The sequence below is a fragment of the Vicugna pacos genome, chromosome 8, assembly GCF_048564905.1.
Source record: "Vicugna pacos chromosome 8, VicPac4, whole genome shotgun sequence".
NCBI lineage: Eukaryota > Metazoa > Chordata > Mammalia > Artiodactyla > Camelidae > Vicugna > Vicugna pacos.
This window is the reverse complement of record NC_132994.1, coordinates 985471-1008855: the sequence shown is the minus strand read 5'-3', so window position 1 is coordinate 1008855 and position 23385 is coordinate 985471. Positions and strand designations below refer to the sequence as shown.

The 23385-nt window shown below is 42.7% G+C and overlaps 1 protein-coding gene across 4 annotated transcripts in view; it reads left to right on the top strand.

Annotated features, from left to right (window-relative positions):
• The window catches only part of KCNQ5 (potassium voltage-gated channel subfamily Q member 5), a 456708-nt gene extending 433810 nt beyond the window's left edge, over positions 1-22898 (top strand). For all 4 annotated transcript variants that reach the window (XM_072965455.1, XM_072965458.1, XM_072965459.1 and 1 more), the window contains 4 exons: positions 2468-2576; positions 17338-17469; positions 19802-19928; positions 20708-22898. In XM_072965455.1, the coding sequence (XP_072821556.1) occupies positions 2468-2576; positions 17338-17469; positions 19802-19928; positions 20708-21655 (1316 nt within the window). In that variant the 3' untranslated portion in view covers positions 21656-22898. The remainder of the gene's footprint in view (positions 1-2467; positions 2577-17337; positions 17470-19801; positions 19929-20707) is intronic.
• Positions 22899-23385: the final 487 nt, after the last annotated feature.

Below are 23385 nucleotides of genomic sequence, written 5' to 3'. Positions count from 1 at the left end.
ACGCTGGTCTGACCGGTGGCCCTCTTCCCCGGAGAGATGCCCAGCCCAGCCAGGCTGCACCTATAGGCTGTGCATGGACTGAGCTCCCCCCTCCACCCACCCCAGAGCCCCACTGACCTGCTGCTGCCACCACCGCAGCCCACATGTGCTCTGACAGTGGGTGATGCGGTGCCAAGGGCAGGGGCCTTGGGACCTCAGCCAGCTGGATTCAGATCACGTGCTCTGCAACTTCCTAGCTTCACGTCCCACCACTGAGGCCTCCAGGGAGGTGCTTACTGGCCCCGAGCCTTGGCCTCGGCATCTGAAAACCAGGCCTGTCCTCACCAACCTGTGCAGTTGCTGCACATGAGAAAACTTATACAGACACAGACATAGGAAACAAACTTATGGTTACCAGAGGGATGGGAATGGGAAGGGATGAAGATTTGCAGATACTAACTATTATATATAAAATAGATAAACAAGTTTATACTGTAGAGCACAGGGAACTATAGTCAATACCTTGTAGTCACCTATAATGAGAAAGAATATGAAAAGGAATATATATATATGTATATGTATGACTGAAACATTATACTGTGCACCAGAAATGGACACAACAGTGTAAACTGACTATATTTCAATTTAAAAAAAACACCGCAAAGGGTTAGGGAAATGCAAAAACAAAGAAAACTAATATATGCAGAAGCTTCTCCTAAGTGCCTGACATGAATTTCAGGGAGTGATTGCTATTATTATTATTGTGAGGTGGTGGCTCTGGAGAACCCCCTTGGGAGGCTTGAGGGCCAGAGAACCAAGGGGAGTGTGAAACAGAGCTGTAGAAATCCATCTGCATCTCTTCCTCCCCTCACTCCCTCCTCTCCCAGCACCCAGTGAACTGAGCAGACAGATAGTGAATTGTTCAATTAAATGGTGCACGAATCATATGCCACAGGTAAGCACCACTCCAATAGATGGAACCCCAGCAGCCTTCCAGGACTTTAAACCCAGCTGGACCAGCCCAGGGCAAAGTCTCTTTCTCTCATGACTTAGCAGAGGAGCCCTGAGCAAGGCAGAGGTGACAGGAAGCAGAATTAATCCTTTAGTTATGTCAGCACCTAAAGAGGCTTAAACAGTGTTTGGAGGCTACCTAGCTCTTGTCTTGTGAGAGCATTTTTATCACTGTATTACCAAGGTAATGCATGTTCGTTGTAACAATTTTAGAAATATAGCCAAGGTGGGGAGGGTATAGGCCAATGGTAGAGTGCATGCTTAGCATGCACAAGGTCCTGGGTCCAAACCCCAATACCTCTGTTAAAAAAATATTACAATATTTGTATTTTGTACCTCAACTATACTTCAATTTTTAAAATATGATCTTGTAAAATAAATACATAAATTTTAAATGAAAAAATAAATAAATCTAATTATTTATTTTTATTAAGAAAATAAATTAAGTAAATAAACCTGATTATTTTTATTAAAATAAATAATTAAATAAACCTAATTATATTTACTAAAAATAAATAAATAAAATAAGTAAATAAATAAACCTAATTACCTCCCCCTCCAAAAGCAGAAAGAGTAAAATCATTCTTGACCCCAGATATAGATTATTTCCTTAACAATATATTGTGACATTTTTCCAGTCATTAGTCATCATTTTTAACAGATGCCTAATATTCCATTAAATACGCCTACCAATATTTATTTAACTGATTCCCCATCACAGGAATTTTAACTTGTCAATATTCTGTTACTAAAAACAAAGCTACAATGATATGTTTATTCCATATGAACTTTATAAATCCTTATTCATTTGGTGTTTATTGTAACCCCACCTCCTTTTCCAAACTTGGCAATTAAACCAAAAGGGATTTTGCTCCGTTTCTGAGGAACTGACTTTCTTCCCCAGTCTGAGAACCTGCTCTCAGCGTGACGGTGGTATCGTAAGTGAGCTCTCTCCTGGGCGGCCCAGGTCCAGGAACTGGCCGATCAGGAGTCCGGGTTCTTGGGTCTGAATGCTCAGCACACTCGTTCAGGGCATTGAGCTAATGGTGTCAGGGCCAGGGGTTTCAGACTCTGCGTATGCAGTCCAGCTCATGAAGTGTCCAAAAACTGTGATCCTAACTCCAAACAGCTGTTACTGAAACTCTGGCTGTTAGTTTCCAAAGAACTGGGCAAAAGAGCCCACACAGGCGGAGCAACACAAATCCATCATCACTCCTGGGAACACAGTGCGTCCACAGCCCCACTCTCCCCATGGAAAACAGCTCTGAGCAGTGGTTGTGTCAAATCACGTAAAACTGGTGAGGCTGTAGGAAACAGAGAAAGAATAATCCTGGGGAAAACAATTGGCTGACTTTCTATATATTGATTTATAAGCAGAGTCTCTTGAGTTCCCCCTAACTCCTGTGTGAGACCAATTCAGCAATGGGTTTTAAGTTGCTGCTGGATCTCTTATTTAAGCGGCTGTTTCCTCCTGCAGCTGACACAGCGCTGGGCACTGAAGATGCATATGATGAGAAAGGATGCCAGTGTGACGTCTCCGTGGAGGACCTCACCCCACCACTCAAAACTGTCATTCGAGCAATCAGGTTAGTGAGAACCTTTGATGAAATGATTCTGAGACCTTCCTCTGATTATTTGAACTACTCCGTTGCTAAATTCTCTTTCCTGCAGGTAAATCTCCTGGAATAATGACTTTCTCTCTTCTTAGTCATCCACATGCCTATTACATTTTGAAATATTGTTTTCTTAATATAAAACTTTACTGTGTTCAACACAGTAGAAGGTGGGTGGGGTTTGACAAGCCAGGCCATGCCAGACGGGTTACATGAGAACTGGCTCGTCATGTGAGTTTGTTGCTTTAAGGACGTCCAGGGTATAGATACAAATGGCTTTTTAATATTATTTTTCTGACTTGATGTTTCAATTCATGTTCTGTATTTTGGGTCAAAGAAAAATCCCCCTGTGTTATTTCAGGACAGGTTGAGTTCTGATCACAGGGAGCTTACTCTGCAGTGTGTTGCTCCTAGGCTGCTAACATATCATTTTGATGGCTGATCTTAATCTGTGTCCTCTACGAAGGCAGAAAACTCATAGAGTGTCCAAAGCAACTTATATTTGTATTTCCAGGCTCCAGCCCCTCAAACAATCCAGGATCTGGACTAAATGAGCTGCTCCAGTCTCAGGCTGCCCAGTTTAATCCCCTTGGGAGAATGTGCACCTATCAGGGAAATGCTGAGTGACTGTACTGCAAAGGGATACCTCCTATCTTTTTGGCTCTTTCCACCTCTTACCAAAAGGCCTGAGGAAAACTTAAAGTATCCGGCCCAGTTTAGCTCTTCAGATACTTGGTCCAAGCTCCAATATCAGTATGATTGATTATTTATTTCTGTTTGTAGTCAGTCATTTAGCATCATGTTAGACGTTGCTCTACTTTGTGTTTGGGAGTCACTGGAAAAGGAGAAATGGGTTATAAATGTTTGGGTAAGTGTTTTTAGGAGCAAAAAAAAAAATCATGTTATGATGAAAATGGACCCCAGAAGATGCTCACACATCTGTAACAGCAACCCAAAAAGAAGCAGAGCAAAGCCTGTTAATCCCCAGTAGGACCTACAAGCAGCTGTCCCTATGGATGGGCATCCGTGCCTTCCTATCTGTCCTGGACCATCCCTGATTTTGTCTCTTGTCTCATCAGGGGTGTTACAAACACTCCTTGTCATTTTCAAAGTATCCCAGTTTGGAAAACAGTATGCTCGCCCTATCCATGGGGATCCTAGAAGCCTTGGGTAATATTTAAACCCAGAAAACCCAAGGATATGTAGTAAAATGATACCTGAAGCCTTCAGTTAAAGGGACAGAAAGGCTTTGTACTGCATTGCTCAATACCATAGCCATTTAGGTTTGAATTAGTTAAAATCGAACAAAATTTAAAATCCAGTTCATCTGCAGCACTACTAACAGTTAAAGTGCTCAACAGCCACCTGTAGCTAGTGGCGTGTGTGTTGGGCAGAGAAGATAACAGCATGTTTCCATCATTGCAGAAAGTCCTTCTCTGGTCTAGAAGTCACCTTGAAATTCTTTACTTTCATTCATTCATCCATCCAAGACCCTAATGTGGGGCAATTCACCCCCAGATTAGTCTGGCTTACAGCAAGTACAGTAAAATCTTATCTAGGGGAGCAGGTTAAGTTTCCTGAAAGCCATACTCACCCCAGCTTGTGTCATTTCCCCAGACCTTCGGAAGCTTTCTGCTTGTGCCTCACAGCCTCTAAAAAGATTTCTGAGCTGCAGGAAAGAAAACAAAATGGGTTTATTCTGCTGGCTAAGCACTTCAGCCGCGGCTTAAGATTTACTCTGCAGTACCTTCCTTTAGAAACGTGACTGATTGTGGTACAGTCCTTTGCAGAATTCCCTTGATTTTCAGAATTCTTTCCTGGCTCCTTATTTTTAACAGAACTTTGTTATTTATATGCTTTTCCTTTTTGTGGGTTTTGGAAGCTTTCTGCTTGCTACACATGACTCTTGATGGGATGTTTTTCTCCCCCATATCCTGGTTCTGCTTAGTGGGGTTTTTTTTAATCACTTCTAAGTTCCATTTAAAATCGTTGGAGTCTATAAAAACATAATAACTACACTCAGTGATTAATAATTGGTAATCGTTGACTCATGATAACACTTAATTTCTAAAAATCAAAAGACCAACCAATATAATTAGCAGTTCTGAAAAGGAGTTTGCAAGTATAAGTCTGTAAGTCACATGCAAAGGTGCCCTTTTTCTGAGTTTAATTACATAATAAATTGAACATCAGTTGACTAGAAGAATGTTTTTGCGTGAACCTGCCCACCTCTGACAGCTCACCTAAAGTAGTATTTTATATGTATATTGCTGATTACAAGTGTGAACCATCTCTTATTTATCTCTAAAACAGCAACTTTGCTTTGGCATTTTCCTTGTTCTTTTTTGGTTATTTGATTACTTAATATGACTACTTTTTTTGTTTGTTTTGGGGGAAGTAACTAGGTTTGTTTATTAATCTATTTTTCTAATGGAGGCACTGGGGATTGAACCCAGGACCTCCTGCATGCTAAGCACATGATCTACCACTGAGTTAGACCCTCCCCTGCCCCAATATGACTACTGGAACATGTCTTTTGTCTTCCGGTAGCTCTTACAATAATTAAAGTTTTTCCTAAGGGATAAATTAAAATTAAAATGTGTAACAAAAAATATATACCGTACTGCAAGAATGACAGCATGGAAAATATGATTACATTCACAAAGAGTGAAGTCGGAAATCTTATTTTCACTTGTTAATATTTATTAAACACCTGACAGTTTCTAATTATTTTTGAGAGTAAAGATTCTCAGGCAATGAGATGATTAAGGCCACTCTCCGAACTCATCTGGATCCCGCTGCCAGAATGCACTTTGAGACTTTTTTTTAATGAATGGTATCACTTTTCATCATAGTGAATAACAGCTATTCTTATACATTTCCAAAGTATGCTGTAAAAAACAGAAGAGTACTTAGTTTTATAGAGTTCCTCCAGGATCATCACAGGTTATTTTCAAAATATTATTTAGTCTGAATGCACGAGTTGTTCAGAATTTGTTTTCAAACTCATCTCTGGAAGTGAAGCCTGCACTTGTTTTTAATAAAAGTTCTATATCTTGTTAATGATCTAATTCAGTGTTAAGTGTCTCGTCATCCACCCATAGAAATGAATTTCTAAATAGAAAGATGAAATTAGCAGGGAAGGAAACAGACTGACAAGCAAACTGATAAACTCTTGAACACTCTGCACACTCACTTCTCACTGTAGAGTGGACCCTTGAACAGTGCAGGAGTTAGGGCTGCTGACCCCCTCTCACAGTCAAAAATCTGTGTATAACTTAAGACTCCCCTAAAATTTAACAACCAATAGCCTACTGTTGACCAGAAGGCTTCCCACTAACATCAACAATCAATGAACACATACTTTGTATGTTATGTGTATTATATGCTGTATTCTTACAAAAAATTAAACTGAAGGAAAGAAAATGTTATTAAGAATATCATAAGAGGGGAAGCGTATGCTCAAGTGGTAGAATGCATGCTCAGCACCCAAGAGGTCAGGGGTTCAATCCCCGTTACCTCCTCCAAGTGGAAATCTATAAATAAACCTAATCACCTCTTCCTCATAAAAAAAGAAAAAAGAAAACAAAAGAATATCATAAGGAAAATACATTTATAATGTAGTACTATATTTACTGACACCATAAGTATGTTTATAAGATGACTCATCTGTCAGTACCTACAACAATATTGCCTTATATGATACAAAACACTGTGTGTGGTGGGGGTATAGCTTGGTGGTAGAGCACATGCTTTGCATGCCTGAGGTCCTGTGTTCAGTCCCTAGTACCTCCATCAAAAAAGAAAAGAAATGAATCAGAATTCTGCACAACCTATCTTCTTGTGAAGACAACCACAGCAACTCAAATGGGATGACTGGTGATGTTGAAAAGAAGTGACCAAGAGCTGTAGAGGATGCCACTTTCTTCTGGTGGCTCCGTGCGAGTCACCATGTCTGTACTCTCCTGTGTACGCTACCTCTTATATTGTCTTGCCTTCTAGAGAATCAAATGAATCAGTAAGGTCTGAGGTGAAGACACAAAGGATCTTGGGTTGCAGCTGCAGCCTGACTCTACCCAGGCACCTGCCCAGAGCAGCTCAGGAGAGGTAGTCCAAGAAACCCGATGGCCTCTGTGCAACCTCAAGTCACTCACCTTACCTCTCTGTGCCTGTTTCCTCTTTGATGATGGGTATTCCCACCCAGAGCTGGATGGGAAATGCTCTCCCCAAGCCAAGAGGCAGTGCTCTGAGTAGACCTCTCCTCTGTGTCCTCTGGGGGATTTGCTGCCCTCATGAGCCCCCTCCCAAGAAGAAAGAGGATGGTGGGAAGTAGAAGTTACTTTGTCTCTCTCTTCCAGTCGCACAGCAGCCTGATGACAGGCTCTTTAAAGGTCCTCCCAGGGACCAGTTCATGTACTCAAAGGCACAGGGATGAAAATAACCAGAAAGACAGATCCCTGCTTGGAGTCCTGAGGGGCTGCTCTGTGGGTTCCAGCCAGTTTAGCAAGAATGTGTGTTTAGGAGCGGCAGCTGCAGTTACCAAGGATCAAAGGTGGAGGTGGCGTTAGAAAGCATGAGTATTGGTGGGGGACTGAGATGGGAGGAGGAGAGGTCAGACTGGATCAGAGCAGGAACCGTTCTGGCAAGCAGGAAGGCAAAGGGCTTTTAAGGACAAAAGTAAATCTATCAGGTTGGTGCTTCACTCCATCCCCTAAAAACAAACTTCTGACTGGGGTGAAGGACAGATCGGGAAGTGGGGACACCTGTTTGCACAGCCCCTGATCTGCTGGAGACCAGAGCCCAGCTGTCCTGGTAAAGAGTAACAGAGGATGGACAGCAGGGCTCTGCAGACAGAAACAACAATGGGGTTTGGATATTTACCGGCTGGAGAGGATGAAGCGACAGAGCAGGAGGAAAATCAGGGAGGGGACAAACATCCAGATGCTCAGTCGGTGGCCAGCGGTGGGGGGAGACAGTGCCTTGCTGTGAGTGTTGAGTTTGAGGGGCCTCAGTGGGGCCCTGTAACCAGTGAACCCCAGGAGGGAAGTCTGAGATGAAGACAAACTTGGCTGTTGTCAGCACAGAATGGATGGTTTACAGAAATGTCACCAGGGAGAGTGCGGGAGTAAAGAGAGCAGGCAGTATGCACGGAATCTGAGGCTCACAGACCATAAAGCGCTGCCTGTGGGAGGAGGAAGGCGCGGATGGATGCAGACCCAGCAGCCAGACAGACGGCCACCAGGGCAGTGGGATGCTGAGGAGCTGAGGAGAGCGCTCGGAACAAGAGGCAGGGTTGACAGTGTTATACACTGCAAAGAAGTCAAGAAGATAGAGTGAGAAGGTCCTTCGAAAGTGGCAGCAAGGTGGTCACAAGTAACTTCGGAGAAAAATCCAAGAGAGGAAAAAAGTTCAAAGCCAGATTGTCAACATAACACTTTTTAAAATTATCTATTAGAATCTTACACTCTAAGAAATTCAAATCAAAACTACAATGAGGTATCACCTCACACCAGTTAGAATGGCCATCATTCAAAAGTCCACAAACAATAAATGCTGGAGAAGGTGTGGAGAAAAGGGACCCCTCCTACACTGCTGTGGGGATGTAGTTTTGTGCAGCCACTGTGAAAAACAGTATGGAGAGTCCTCAAAAGACTAAAAATAGACTTACCCTATGATCTAGCAATCCTACCCTTGGGCATATACCTGGAGGGAACTCTAATTTGAAAAGATACCTGCACCCCAATGTTCATAGCAGCACTGTTTACAATAGCCAAGACATGGACACAACCTAAATATCCATCAACAGATGAATGAATAAAGAAGCTATGGTATATTTATACATTAGAATGCTACTCAGCAAAAAAAATAAAATAATGCCATTTGCAGCAACATGGATGGACCTGGAGATTGTCATTCTAAGTGAAGTAAGCCAGAAAGAGAAAGAAAAATACTGTATGATATCACTTATATGTGATATCTTAAAAAAAAAAAAAGACAAATGAACTTATTTACAAGACAGAAACAGAGTCAGACACAGAAAACAAACTTATGGTTACCAGGGGGGGAAGGGGTGGGAAGGGATAAACGAGGAGTTCAAGATTTGCAGATACTAATATATATAAAATAAACAAGTTTCTATTCTATAGCATAGGGAACTATATTCAATATCTTGTAGTAACTTATGAAAAAGAATATGAAAACGAGCATATGTATGTTCATGTATGACTGAAGCATTTTGCTGTACACCAGAAATTGACACAACATTGTAAACTGACCACACTTCAATTAAAAAAAATATATACAGAATCTTACACTATCTTCCTATTAGGGAACATAGGTGAGGTGTCAAGAATTTCTTTATCACTGGCAAAGACTCATTAACTCTTCTGAAATTGCTCAGACCTGATCAGCCAGGAGGAGACCAGCCGATGACTCGTCGGTTTTGAGTGAGGCGCCAGCAATGCAGGTACCACCGCACTGGAACCCTAGTCTGAGTAATGACATTTTCCAGTTCTCTTGCACTGTGTTCTTCCTACTCTACGATGCATGTTCGAGACCGTTTGCTCACCGTCCTCTAAGATGCATCCTCAACTCTGAATCCTCCTTAAATCTCACTTTCTACTTCGGACAAGAATACTCCAGAAATAGAGACGAAGAGGCACATGTCTGCCCTTGTGGGTTTTTGTTAAAAGTACAAGCAGTTTAACCACCACGAGTTCTTAATGTTGCTGATGACATCTCTGTTCTTTCAGCAGAGGTGATGAGTCTTTGTTTGCGAGTCACCATGAAGACACTCTTGATGGCCGAATATGACGTGTGATAGTAAAGGACGCTGTCAGAAGACCGTTTGATAGATCACTTGGCACATATTTTTAATCAGCTAAGATATTCCCTGGAATATTCTTTTTCTTTGTTTCCATTTTGAAGATAATTGCTTGTGACCACGTTTTGCCAAGAGGCTGCACTCAACTGGTGTTTTCACTGGAAATGCATTGACTTTGCAGCATCTCATTTTTAACCTTTCATTTGGGTACGATTTCAACCGAATCTCCTACTCATTGCTGAGACCAAAAATATTCAAGAGCAATCAACACTTATGGGCAACTTGATTTATTTACTTATTTATTTCCCACTTTAAAGTTTATGCAGGATTTTATACTCTGAGGAAAATAAAACTCCCCAATTTAATTACGATATCAGTACTTACAAAATCCTAGGAAGGAAAGTTACCCATCTGCAGACTTGCTGGATCCGGAAGCTCTTGCTCGGGTTTTACTACTCCTACCTCTTTAGAAGAAAACCAAACAGTGTGTACGGAAGAGCCTATTAGATCCTGAATATAAAGCACAATAATATTAAGCATTAGAAGAATAACTCTACTCCCAGTGGTGGAAACAGTGTGCCCACAGAGCCTTCCTGATCCCTAGGTCAGCCACGTGAGATACCTGCTTGCTCCTTTATTAAAGACTTCTGGTAGACTGTGTGCCAGTGTGGCTAGTGGACATGCCTCTATCGAGAGTTGAAAGCCAGAAAATGAGACTGGCCAGTGGATTTAGGGGCTCCTGGGGCTACTTCATCACCAGCTAGTAGCCCAGTCTGAGATGAAAGAATGGTGAAGGGTGGGGGGGGGCACAGCTCAGGGTTAGAGCATGTGCTTAGCATGCATGAGGTCATGGGTTCAATCCCCAGTACCTCCATTAAATAAATAAATAAACCTAATTACCCCCCCAATTTTTTTAAAATAAATTTTTTAAAGGCAGGGAGGATATAGCTCAGTGGCAGAGTACACACCTAGCAAGCGAGAGGTCCTGGGTTCAGCCCCCAGTACCTCCACCAAAAAAAACCCCCAGTTACCTCCCACCCCCGCCAAAAAAATAGTATACAGTATATATCAATTTTATCTCAGTAAAACTGGAAGGAAAAAAAGAATGATTTGAAAAAAATTTGTTTAAAGAAGGGTAAAGGAGTCTTGAATATCTAATTCTCCAACCAGTTTCAAACAGTTTCAAAGTCTAAACACACACAAATGCAAATCTGTATCATAGAATCATGACACGTATTAACAAGAAAATAGCGTCAATAAATCATTCAGACAAGTGATACACATGCCCTCAGGAGTGACCCAAGTTATCAGGTTCTGTAGTCCCAGTGATCTGCTGAGTGTGCTCCGTAATCAACTTCACCTCTTGGCCAATCTCTAATGAGCCAGAGAGCTGCCTTGGAGGGATTCAGTGATCAAAAGGCCCTGGGTCCCTTACAGAATGAGCCCTAGTACCTGTGCTTTTTTGAGGGGGGAGAAGGGTAGTTAGGTCTAGTTAGTTTAATGGAGGTACTAGGGATTGAACCTAGTTCCTTGTGCATGCTAAGCATGTGCTCTAACCACTGAGCTATACCCTCCCCCAAGGACCAGTGCTTTTAAGGCAGAGAGATGCTGTGTTTCTCATGGGGAGTAAGAAATCAGGGGGTTGAATTTGCTGGACGGGGAAAGAGGTGGGTGTGGAATGCATGTTGGTAGAGTCAACTGACACACTTAGCCAACGTACAGCAAGGGGGAGGGGCACATCCACGCCAAAATACTAAGATCTAGGAACACACAGGGGCCACTTCCGAGCCTTGAGAAATTTGATAATCTATCCACAGAGATGGGGTGCAGAGCACCGGGGTAAAGGCCTGGAATCGTTTCCTAGCCCCCACCACCCGCCAGTCTGGGTTACACACTCCTGTCCTGCACACCCACCTGTGCCTGCCCGTCTGTCTGCCCTGCTGGATGGGATGTGCTCGAGCCACAAGGCTTCTCTCTTCACTTCTTTATCCCTGGCATCCAGCACTGAGCCTGGCACGTAGGAGGCACGCGACAAATGTTTGATGGGTGGGTGAAGGAATGAATGAATGAATGACTCAGTCCTGCTCACCAGGTAGGCCCTTGGTACCACTTAGGGAAGCAGGCGCCCCGAGCTCACCAGGCTCTGGGTAGATGAGACTCTCGAATCCTCTCAGAGCTTCTGCTGCTGTGACCGTTGCCTGCCTTCGGGGCTGCAGAGAGAAAGAGGCTGGGGACCATGGGATCCCTGGAGACCTCTTCAACTCTGCCAGCTCTCTTCCCGCAGAGTTGGTGCTGCTCAGACCCCAGGACAGTGCCTTGCACACCGTAGTAGGAGCTCAATGAAGATTTACTGAAAGAATGAGTGGTGCTTCCTTTCCCTTCCAGCAGAGTCCTTTGAGAAGCTAATGGAACTTCATAGCTGGCTCTTGCAGGGAACTTCAGGTCTTACTCAGAGGAGCAGAGTCTGGAAGCATTTGGGTTCTGATTGGAACCTGAGCCTAGGGCGCGCTGACCCTCTGCCTCATAGGTACGATGTGTGTGACTGGGAAGATGGATGCGAAACCCCGCACCACTTCTGTGCCCGGAGTTAGGAGTGTGGAGGTCACCCCAGCACCACCACCCCAACCCCACCTCCACGTCAGCAGTTCTTAACCTGGGCTGCACGTTCAGGTCACCTGAGGAGGTTTATGAACTCTCTGGACCACACCCTGGAGCAATTAAAATGGGGTTTCCAGAGGTGAGACCCAGATATTGGCATTTTGGGGGCTTCCTGGCTGATTCTGATTAGCTGAGGAGCTGGGCTGGGGGTTCCTGCTGCCTTACGACCCCTCTCAGGTCCGCCATCAGCTGAGCCCTCAGCCCCACATGTGGTGTGGCTGCTGGCCCGGCCTGTCCATCTGTTTGGCGGTGGCGACAGTCAGTGCCTCTTCTGTTTTCTGATCATTCTTATCTCTGCATATTCATATGCAGTGTTTTTACCCTGATTTAAAGGGCTGGAACAAGACTTTTGCAAGATTTTGTAACTCATGGCAGCACAACAAATGCACCTACATTTCCTTATAAGAGCACATGTGTTGTGTGTATATATAGATCTATTCCCCCCGGAGTTTGATTTTGCTTTAGTTTTTGTTCGTGCTTAGAAATGTAGGAGCAGACTTCAGTTTCAAGCGCAGCTGCCAGTGTACGTTTGCAGTGAATCTCTTCCCCCCTCTACTGGTCCTGCCTGGCACATCAGCTCTGCACAGAGCTTTCCTTCCAGATGCCTCACCTTAGTTACCAACAGCATGAGAGGAGGCTGGCTTTAGGGGTGCCTGCTCTTTGCACTATCTTGTCTCCAGTGCTGCAGTTTAGCCTCGTGAAGAAAAGAAGACAATGGGAGTGTCACTTACTTCTCCTTTTTGTTGGCCCTGGGAGGACCTGCCAACACCACCAGTAAGAACAGGCCATTCACGGAGCAGAGTTTTAATGAGCAGCTGCTGTGTGCCAGGCACGTGGGCGGCAGCGGGGAGTCATCTCATAGCAAAGTATCTCTTCCGCTGTTGTTGTCTTGCAGTAAAATATGAAGATCTTGGGGGAAGGTATAGTTCAGCAATAGAGCATGGCGTGCACAGGGTCCTGGGGTCAGTCCCCAGTGCCTCCATTAAATAAATAAACCCAATTACCTCCCTCTCAAAAAATAAAATAAAATGTTAAGATCTTGATATTAAGACAACAGTAGAACGTTACGATTACGAGCCCAGCACTGGAGGCGGACTGATTCAGATCCAGTCCTCGTAGCTGTTTAACTTCAGGCGCGTCACTTCACTGCCCTGTTTCCTTACCTGCAAAATGAAGCCGATGACAGCACCCTTCTCACAGGATTAGACCACCAAGGACTGCCTGCAAGTGTAGCATCTTAATCACTAACTGCACTTTAGAGGTCCTAATTTTACTCTAGAATGATTTGCTCAAACACTCCTTTCTACCAGGCAATCCGTAGATCATATTAAACTTCTTTTATAAGCATAATAAAAGTCCATTAAAGTTTTCTGCTTCTTCCTTCCAGACCAGTTCACAGGCGCTATACACACACACACACACACACACACACACACACACACACCCAGTTTGATTTGTTTTTAATTGAAGTATAGTCAGGTCACACTTTGTGTCGGTTTCTGGTGCACAGCATAAGGTTTCAGTCACACAAATACATACATATATTAGGTTTCATATTCTTTTTCATAGGTCACTACAAGATATTGAGTATAGTTCCCTGTGCTATAGAATAGAAACTTGTTGTTTATCTATTTTATATATAGTAGTTATTATCTGCAAATCTTGAACTCCCGGTTTATCCTTTCCTATCCCCTTTCCCCCCTAGTAATCATAAGTCTGTTTTCTTTGTGGGGGCGGGGTTGGTTGGTTTGTTTTTAATTGCTGAGCTCGAGGCATTTCCCCACTGATAGTCTTGTCTCGACCAGAGGTCAGCAAACTACAGGGTGGGGCCAGAAGCCAACCCAATGCTTGTGTTTGTAGGTAAAGTTTTATTGAAACAGACCTCCACTCATCTGTGTCTGTACCGCCTATAGTTGCTGTCATGCTACAATGCAGAGTAAAGTGGTGTCAACAGAGACCACATATGACCCATAAAGCATAAAATATTTACTATCTGACCCTTTACAGGAAGAACTTTGCACCCCTTGTCTAGACTTTGAGTCGGTCTGGATTTATGTCCAGCTGTGTTTGGAGTCAGATATACAACACTCAGGGTGGCCTATGCAAGAATCAGGATGTGAAATTAGGGTCTCCTCTTCCTCCCAGGGCTTCCAACTGTCACTTCCAGCTCGGGGCTCCCCTAACCCCTAGCTCTTTTCCCCACACCTTGTGGTTTAAAGTCTTAGTATCTGAAATGGAATGATCTTGGAAAGAAAAAAATCGAATTAAACCACCTATCAAATTCATAGTCTAACAGCCACTATGGACATTTTCCTCAATTTTCATCACCTTCATAGCCTTCCTGAAATCTAGAATTATTGAACTTTGGGCTTCATTTCTTCCTGCAAATAACCAGAAAATGGCCTACTCGCACCCCAGATCACAGAGACTAACTGCATGGTGGTGGAAAATATAAGGCAAAACTGATGCCCCCACTGAGACCAATGTGCACATCCTACAACTGGGGTAAAGTAAGCAGAGGACCCCTAGAATTGATGCTGAAAGGGAAAATGTTACAGTCTAAGGCCACGTCGGCCTTGGCCTGATTCCTGGAAGGGACCCTTTGAGAGAAGGATGGTAGTCAGTTTAAGGGTGGAGTGTGCTCTGAGCATCGCCCCTCTTTGGGAAGACAGATGACTGTGAGCTGAGCAGATGAATGCGGCCTGGGATTCGCTTGTGAGGGTGCCAGAGAATGCACAGAGGAAGCAGGAGGAGGTCGGTGGACAGCCTGACATTCTCCTGAACCTTTACCGGTTTGCCTGCCTGTGACCTAACCTGTGATGCTGGCTTACTGGAGCAGTAAAAACATGGACCTTTTTATCAGCAAAACCTGCCTCTGGTGGGGAGGATATAGCTCAGTGGTAGAGTGCATGCCTCCCGTGCACAAGGTCCTCGTTCAATCCCCAATGCCTCCATTAAAAAAAAAAATGCCTCTTACCAGCAGGCATGACCTTGAACAGGTTACGCTACCTCCTGAACCTGCACTTGACCCAAACAAATATCATAGGTGGAAAAGTCTTTGAGTTTCAAGGGCTGAGTGCAATGCTGGCCATCCAGCAAGAGCACAGTGATGGGAGACCTGCTCCCTCTGTCCAGTAGATGGACACTGGGCACATAGATCAAGCTCACTGCACTGCAGGGGACAGAAGCCGTTTTCAATGTACCAGGGAGACTAGAGGGATCAAGGAGTTTGCATGAAGTTACTGACTGCCAGGCTCAGCTCAGTCTCCCAGGTTTTCCACTCTCTGCCTTCTCTTTTCTTCTTTTTTTTTCCCCCTGGATATAAAATTCATTAATTTTTTTGAATTGAAGTATGGTCAGTTTACAATGTTGCATTAGCTTCTGGTGTACAGTGCAGTGATTTAGTTATATTTCCTTTCATTTTCTTTTCTTTATTAGGTTATTACAAGATATTGAATATAGTTCCCTGTGCTCTACAGTAGGTCCTTGCTGTTTATTTTGTATGTAGTAGTGTGTACTAGAACTGAGTCTTAAGGATATTTGTAGGATTTCAGGAAGAGACAATAGCATATGCAAATAAACTACAGTATATAATTGATTGAATGGTATTTTTCTGCAAGTATCTTATTGTTGCTGGAACCTCAGGTTCCAAGGAAGAAGAGGATGAGGTGAGAGATGTAGACAGAAGCTGGTCCATAAGCAGCCTTAAAGGACATGCTAAGGAATTTGATGTTTACCTGATGAGACATGAAAATGCATGTGACAGAAAGAGAGAGTAAGTATATTATAGACAAATGATTCAGGAATAGCCAGAATACAAGCAACTTGAAGTTAATAATATAATTACATGATAAAGTTTGGGACTTTATAACCAATAAAACAATTTGGATTCCTTGCAATCAGTGATCACTTAGGTAATTTTCCATTTGAAGTCTACATTTGTTTTTTGTTTGTTTTGTTTTGTTTTAAATTTTAAAGGGACTGAGACAATCCCTTTATTTTGGGGGGACGTGGAGGAGGTAATTAGACTTATTTATATTTATTATTTATTTTAATGATGGGGCTGGAGATTGAACCCAGGACCTCTTGCATGCTAAGCATGCACTCTACCACTGAGCTATACCCTCCTCACCTTACATTTATTTCTAGTCTTAACCACTTTCCACTAAGGAACAATACATTTCGGTTCATGGAACCTAGTTGACTGATTCCCAGCCTGGGACCCATGAGAGTGATAATAGGAATCTAAAAGCCATTTAATAATTGAATAAACACCAAGTTTATAGTTTACCTGCAGTAAGGCTGCACAAATGCATTAAAATGCTATGCCTGTTTGCTTTCTCCGGGAATTGTATCAAATTGTTGCAGTAACTGGCTATCTTGGGCAGCCTAGTTATTTTCGGCATCCTGGAATTCATTGATGAAACATTGTTTTAAAACCTAGAGCCCATGCTAGGGGAAGCATTGTAATAAAAGAAATCTCTGGTTCTGAAAAGCTTAGCCATCCAAGTTTAGTTGCTGAGTGGGTTATATTTGAAACAAAAAGAACTTGGCTAGTTAATCAAGCAGTACTCTGCAGAAATAATTTATGAAACAGAATTTTCATAAATTTCTCTACAAATGTACACTTCACTAGAGAGAATAAGAGTTTTGCAGACACACCTGCATCTCAAAAATGCATATAGTTACATAAAAGGCCATTTTAACAGCTTTTTTTTCCTACTTTTTTTAAACTAAGAATTTCCATCACTTTTTTTTTGGCGGGGGGGTCGTTAAGCTTATTTATTTATTTATTTAAATGGAGGTACTGGAGATTAAACCCAGGACCCCATGCATGCTAAGCATGTGCTCTACCACTGAGCTCTACCCTCCCCCTCAGCTTCTATATTTTTTAAGGGATGCATTCTCTGGGTATTATATCTTGGACTTTTGGGGGATCCCATGGAACAGGTAAAACTGATTTTGAGTTTGATTTTAATTCAGGGTTTCAATGGACATTAAAAAAGTGCAGCACTTAATAATTAGTCTCCTTTTTAGAGTATTTTTCTTCTCTACTTTGGTGTGCTTCACATGAGATATTTTTAAATTGTCCACTGTAATCTCAAGCTTTTCTGTTGCATTTCTATAGGAGCCTAAAATTATTTGATGTGTAACTTTTTTCACCCAGATTTTCTCGTATTCACTAGGAAGACTTTTGAGTAACTTCATTCAGTGCAGCTATGAAGATTAATATGTAATATGTTGTCCTTGTAGAATTATGAAATTTCATGTTGCAAAACGGAAGTTTAAGGAAACGTTACGCCCGTATGATGTAAAAGATGTCATTGAACAATATTCTGCTGGTCATCTGGACATGTTGTGTAGAATTAAAAGCCTACAAACACGGTAAGCAATGCAAACATTTGTTCTAAAGGAACAGGTATAGACACTGTCTGGGAGGAATTGCTGTGTAGTGAACTCTTGAATTCCATATTTCTTTTTTTTAATTTTTTTCTCTTTTTTATATTTTATATTTTTTCTTTTAAAATTTTTTTGTTTTTTCTTTGCTTTTTTTTCATTTTTTCCTTTCTTCTCTGTTTTTATTTTTCACTTTGTTTCTTGTTGTTCTGTTTCTTTTTTCCTTTTTTGTTTTTGTTTCTTCTTTTAAATTGAATTCCATATTTCTAATTCATTTTTAGTGGACAACCTGACTTTGCTTTAACATAGTTTTAAGAGTGCAAATCAGTCATTAAAAGCCTCTAACTATAGAGTGTCTCAGTGTCTCCAGCTATAAAAGTGGGGATGTTACTGAGGGCCTCGTGGGCCTGTTACGAGGACTGAATGCATTAACACACGTTAATTGTGTGCTCAGGAAATGTTCATGGTTGTTGCTAATGTCATTTGAGTGGTTGCTGCCGCTGCTGTCATTTTCGCTTTTGCCTAAATCCTAAGCATCTTTCAGAACTAAGCTAATCTCTCTCCTTCATTAATTTTACCCAACTCTCCAGCCCACGAAACAGATCTTTCCCTTCTCTGATCCCCTCCAACATCTAGAGTCTATGGAGAGTGTAAAAGCGTTATGACCTTGGTATCTTGTACCAGAAAAAAGAGGCTGAGAAATGAGTGGCACAAATGAGGAGCATTTGATTGAACAGTTTTGTTTCCATTTTTTTAATTAAAGTAGGATCAGTTTACAGTATTGTGTCAATTTCTGATGCACAGTCACACATGTACATATATTCCTTTTCATATTTTTTTCATGATAAGTTACTACAAGATACTGAATATAATTCCCTGTGCTATACAGTAGAAACTTGTTGTTTATCTATTTTATGTATAGTAGTTAGTATCTCTACAAATCTCAAACTCCCAATTTATCCTTTCCCATCCCCTTTTCCCCCTGGCAACCAGAAGTTTGTTTCCTATGTCTGTGATTCTGTTTCTGCTTTGTAAATAAATTCATTTGTGTCTTTTTTTTTAAATTTAGATTCCACTTATAAGTGATATCATATGGTATTTTTCTTTCCCTTTCTGACTCACTTTGCTTAGAATTACTATCTCCAGATCCATCCATTTTGCTGCAAGTGGCATTATTTTATTCTTTTTTATGGCTGAGTAGTATTCTAATGTATAAATATACCATAACGTCTTTATCCTGTCATCTGTTGATAGCCATTTAGGTTGTGTCCATGTCTTGGCTATTGTAAATAGTGCTGCTGTGAACACTGATTGAACAGTTCTTAAAATACAAGGCCTGACTCTTAAATATTTGTTTATAGGCCCACAGCACACAAAGCCCTGTGTGAGGCATATACTGGGCCCTTAGCAAAACACTTGTCGATGAGTTATAGAAACCAGAATTTTTTCACCCATCCGTTCATTTGTTCAGCAGGTACATACTGAACCTGTAACATGTTCCAGGCACAGTAGACGTCCTGAGATGAACAAAGTCATGGCCACATCCTTGTAGAGCTCACAGTTGAACAGATTAAATGTCGTGGCAGGAGGCAGGGACTGCCTGTGTTTCTAAGCAAACTAAACTGGAAAGTTGAGTCCATATTCCTTATAATTCAGTTCTAAGACACACACAAAAAACATAATTTCTATCTAGGTTGATGAAGTTTCCTTGGAAATTGTTTTAACTGAGCTATGGTCATGTTACAATCTCTGCCCAGGTGGCCAAGGTCTTCCAAGTCCTTTCATGGAACTATCTAGGGCTCTCAATGTTTTTATAAAGTTCAACCACAACAGTAATTGCAGAACTAACCTTAAGTTTCTTGCTTATGTGATATATATATATAGTCCAACTAGAATTCCCAAGACAGAGACTATAGCTTTGTTATCTGAATACTTCCCACTTATCAATGGATAATAAATGTTCATTGAATGATCTGTTCTATTCACATGAAATAATCATAATTATGATTTTGTCATATTTTAAGTGGTTGAATTCAGGGATACCTGGTCAGAGATGGAAACAGACAAAGTGCTTGGTAGTTTAGGACAGTTTTGCCTCTGGGAGATCAGCCATGAGTGATTTCATCATGGACTCGAATACTGAGAAAATGAACCTCATGTAATTTTCCTATTAAGGAAATAAGTATGTGAACCAGAAGTTCATTTTTATTTCCTCTTACGTAAATTAAAGATAGTCATTTTTTTCTTTTTAAAACGCTTCATTCTGGCCTAAGGCATACTCCACCTTCCACACTCATAATCCGATCTCTTTCTCCAATAGTGTTGATCAGATTCTTGGAAAAGGGCAAATCACAGCAGATAAGAAGAGCAGAGAGAAAGTAACAGCAGAACACGAGACCACAGATGACCTCAGCATGCTCGGCCGGGTGGTCAAGGTTGAAAAACAGGTATGACTCAACTACACCACTTAAAGTTTTGGCCAGAATTTTTTTCCCGGTTGATAATTATTTTTATAACTGATGTGTATCACTGTGTAAGTTTAAGGCACACATTATAACATTTTGACCTACATATGTTGTGAAATGTTGGCCGCAATAAAAGCTTATTGTTAGTTAGCATCCATTGTCTCATTTAGATACAAGAAAAAGAAAAAGAAAAAAAGAATTATTTTCTTTGGGGTGAGAACTCTTAGGATCTATTCTCTTAACACCTTTCCTACACATCTTACTGCAGCGTTAACGGTAGTCATCGGGTCAGGCATCACCTCCCCAGGACTTATTTATCTTACAGCTGGAACTTTGTACCTTTGACCACTTTCCTCCAGTCCCCTCCCCCCCACTCCCTGCCTCTGGCAACCACGTATCTGATCTTTTTTCTATTTTGGAGGTGTGTTTTTGTGTTTTGTTTTTGATACCACACAAGTGAGATCATAAAGTATTTATCTTTCTTTGTTGGACACTTTTTGGGGTTTTTTGTTTTTGTTTTAGATTCCATGTAAGTGAGATCATAGAGTATTTATCTTTCTTTTGTTTTTTAGCTTTTTGTTTTGGGGGGCTTTTGGGGGGAAGTGAGGTAATTTGATGGATTGATTGGTTGATTTTTAATAGAAGTACTGGGGATTGAACCCAGGACCTTGTGCTTGATAAGCACACCCTCTACCACTGACCTGCACCGTCCCCATGAAGCCCATTCTTAGTAACAGGTTGTACCTTTTCCTCACTTTCAGGTACAGTCCATCGAGTCCAAGCTGGACTGTCTGCTTGACATCTATCAACAGGTCCTCCGGAAGGGCTCGGCCTCTGCCCTCACTCTGGCCTCCTTCCAGATCCCACCTTTTGAATGTGAACAGACCTCTGACTATCAGAGCCCAGCGGACAGCAAAGACCTGTCCAGCTCTGCACAGCACAGCGGCTCCTTGTCCAGGTCAGCCAGCGCCAACATCCCTCGAGGCCTGCAGTTCATTCTGACGCCAAACGAGCTCAGCACCCAGACTTTCTACGCACTGAGCCCCGCTCCACACAGCCCGGCGACACAGGTGCCAGGGAGCCAAGGGGACGGCCCTGCAGTGGGGGCAGCCACCCAAAACCAAGTCCCCACGGCGCCCAAGCTGGCCGCCCCCACCACACTGCAGATCCCACCACCCCTCCCTGCCCTCCAGCCTCTACCCCGGCCAGAGACCCTGTCCCCACACCCTGCGGGCCTGCAGGACAGCATCTCCAACGTGGCCACCTGCCTCGCCGCCTCCAAGGACAGCGCTCCGGCTGCTGCGCAGTTGAACCTGAGCAAGGACTGCTCTCTGCCCAAGAGCTTTGACGTGGGTGGGGAGACCCTGCTATCTGTCCACCCCGTGGTCCCCAGGGACCTGGGCAAGTCTCTGTCTGTACAAAACCTGATCCGATCCACGGAGGAACTGAACATCCAGCTTTCGGGGAGTGAGTCTAGTGGCTCCAGAAGCAGCCAAGATTTTTACCCCAAATGGAGGGAATCCAGATTGTTTATAACTGATGAGGAGGTGGGTCCAGAGGAGACGGAGACAGACGCTTTTGATGCAGGGCCGCAGCCCTCCCGGGACCCAGACTCTCTAAGGACTGGAAGATCCCGATCATCTCAGAGCGTGTGTAAAGCGGGAGAAAGTACAGATGCCCTCAGCTTGCCCCACGTCAAACTGAAATAAGTTCTCCGGTATCTTTCCTGGCGTAGGGGTTCCTTTAGCCATACTTATCTTGCATGAACTACCTGGAAAGCCCTTCTACAAAGTTGAATTCACAAGAATCAGGAAGACCGTGAAAGGCAGTTTAGAAGCCCCGTTATCTTTCAATTGCATGAAAATGCATGTCTCGGGGTGGCTGAAATTCCAAGGTCCATCAACATTAGCCCGCCTGTTCAGTAACGTACCTCAAGTCAAAAATCCTAAGAAACCAAACACTGCTGATGCTAGGGGGGGTGTATGAAAATGCCAAGATTCAGTCATTTTGAATATTTGACTCTCTATTTTGAAATTATATGAGTCAACGCCTTCAGATTTCAGGCATTTCTGCTTTGTGATTAAATACAAAATACATTTTCAAAACAAGGCCATCATGGACATTTAAACACAATGACTGTCATCAACAGCTGCTAACAAGGTAGCCAGTAAAGCAAGATTGGGGAAGGATAGACACAGCTGCTTATTCTGAGATGCATTTGCCAACCCGTTCCTATTCAGTCCTTTCATTGTTAATGTGATTTGAATGTCAATTTGTGTGCTTTTGGTGATTTAACGCTGTGGCGAGCAATTTTGCACATCATTTTCATATTCTTTAGGATGAGAATGTTCTTCAGTTAGAAAATGTGCAAATGATGAAATTCAGGGCCAGTGGGGCAAATAGACTGACTGTTGGACACACTTGACTTCACAGGGAACGGATTCCCTGATGGCTGAATCAACTTTATAAGTGGTCAACTTTGACCCAAGCCAGTGAAATCCTGAGCCGGCGGGACTGAGCTGATCTCCCTGCAGTTGTCCCCCCCCCAACCCCGCAACCCCTCACCAGGCCTGCCAAAGCTGCCCACATCAAGGGAGGTGTGAGAAGCTATTCCCCCAGAGCTGATGGACAAGCAGGATCCTGGGGAATGAGACCTGTGAGTAAAACTGAGATTGGAAAGGCCTGAAAAGAATCCAGACACAACACCGAGAAGTTAAGTCAAGTTCAAGAGAAGACGTCCCCCTCCAAAGGCAGTGAGAGGAAGAGAAACAAACCAAAAGGAAAGAACTTGATTTTTTTAGAAAACAAATATTGCTAGGGAGTTCAACTACCTAAACACCCCTTATTCTTATATATACGCAGAGAATTTTGCAAGGTATTTATTTTTTAATATGCCCTGAATGTCTTTTGCTATCATGTAGTACATTTTGTGAATGAAAGGCTAAAACTAAACCTCCTTTACTTTTTTATACAGTGGTGTGCATTTTCTATTCTCTCCAAGAATGTTGCCCACCCCACTCCCCACCAAATCTGAAATTATTAGTTCAGTTTCCCAGTGCAAACATTTACAGTTAAAAGCCAGGTAACACTGGTAGGGTCTGCAAATCCAAACACTTAATAATATAGCATGGTGGCAGAAAAGACCTAGGGAAGCAAAGTCAAAAATGCATTTACCAGAAAGCAAAAAAGCTGACTGCTTGTTAGAAACCAGTCTTGCTATCTCAGACCATCAGAACTTCAGGCCAGGCAGACGTTGAGAAGGCCCAGAGGAGCCAGATAGCACTGCAGTTAAAATCCAGCCACGGAAGGACTTAGGAAGGAAGAATTTTTTCCTTGCCTCCAGAGAAATTCTCCCAGTAGCCAGGAGGAATGAGCTGGGTTATCAACTGGCCCTGAAAGCCACCACATCCTTCCCACACTCTCTCCCCACTGGCTGTCT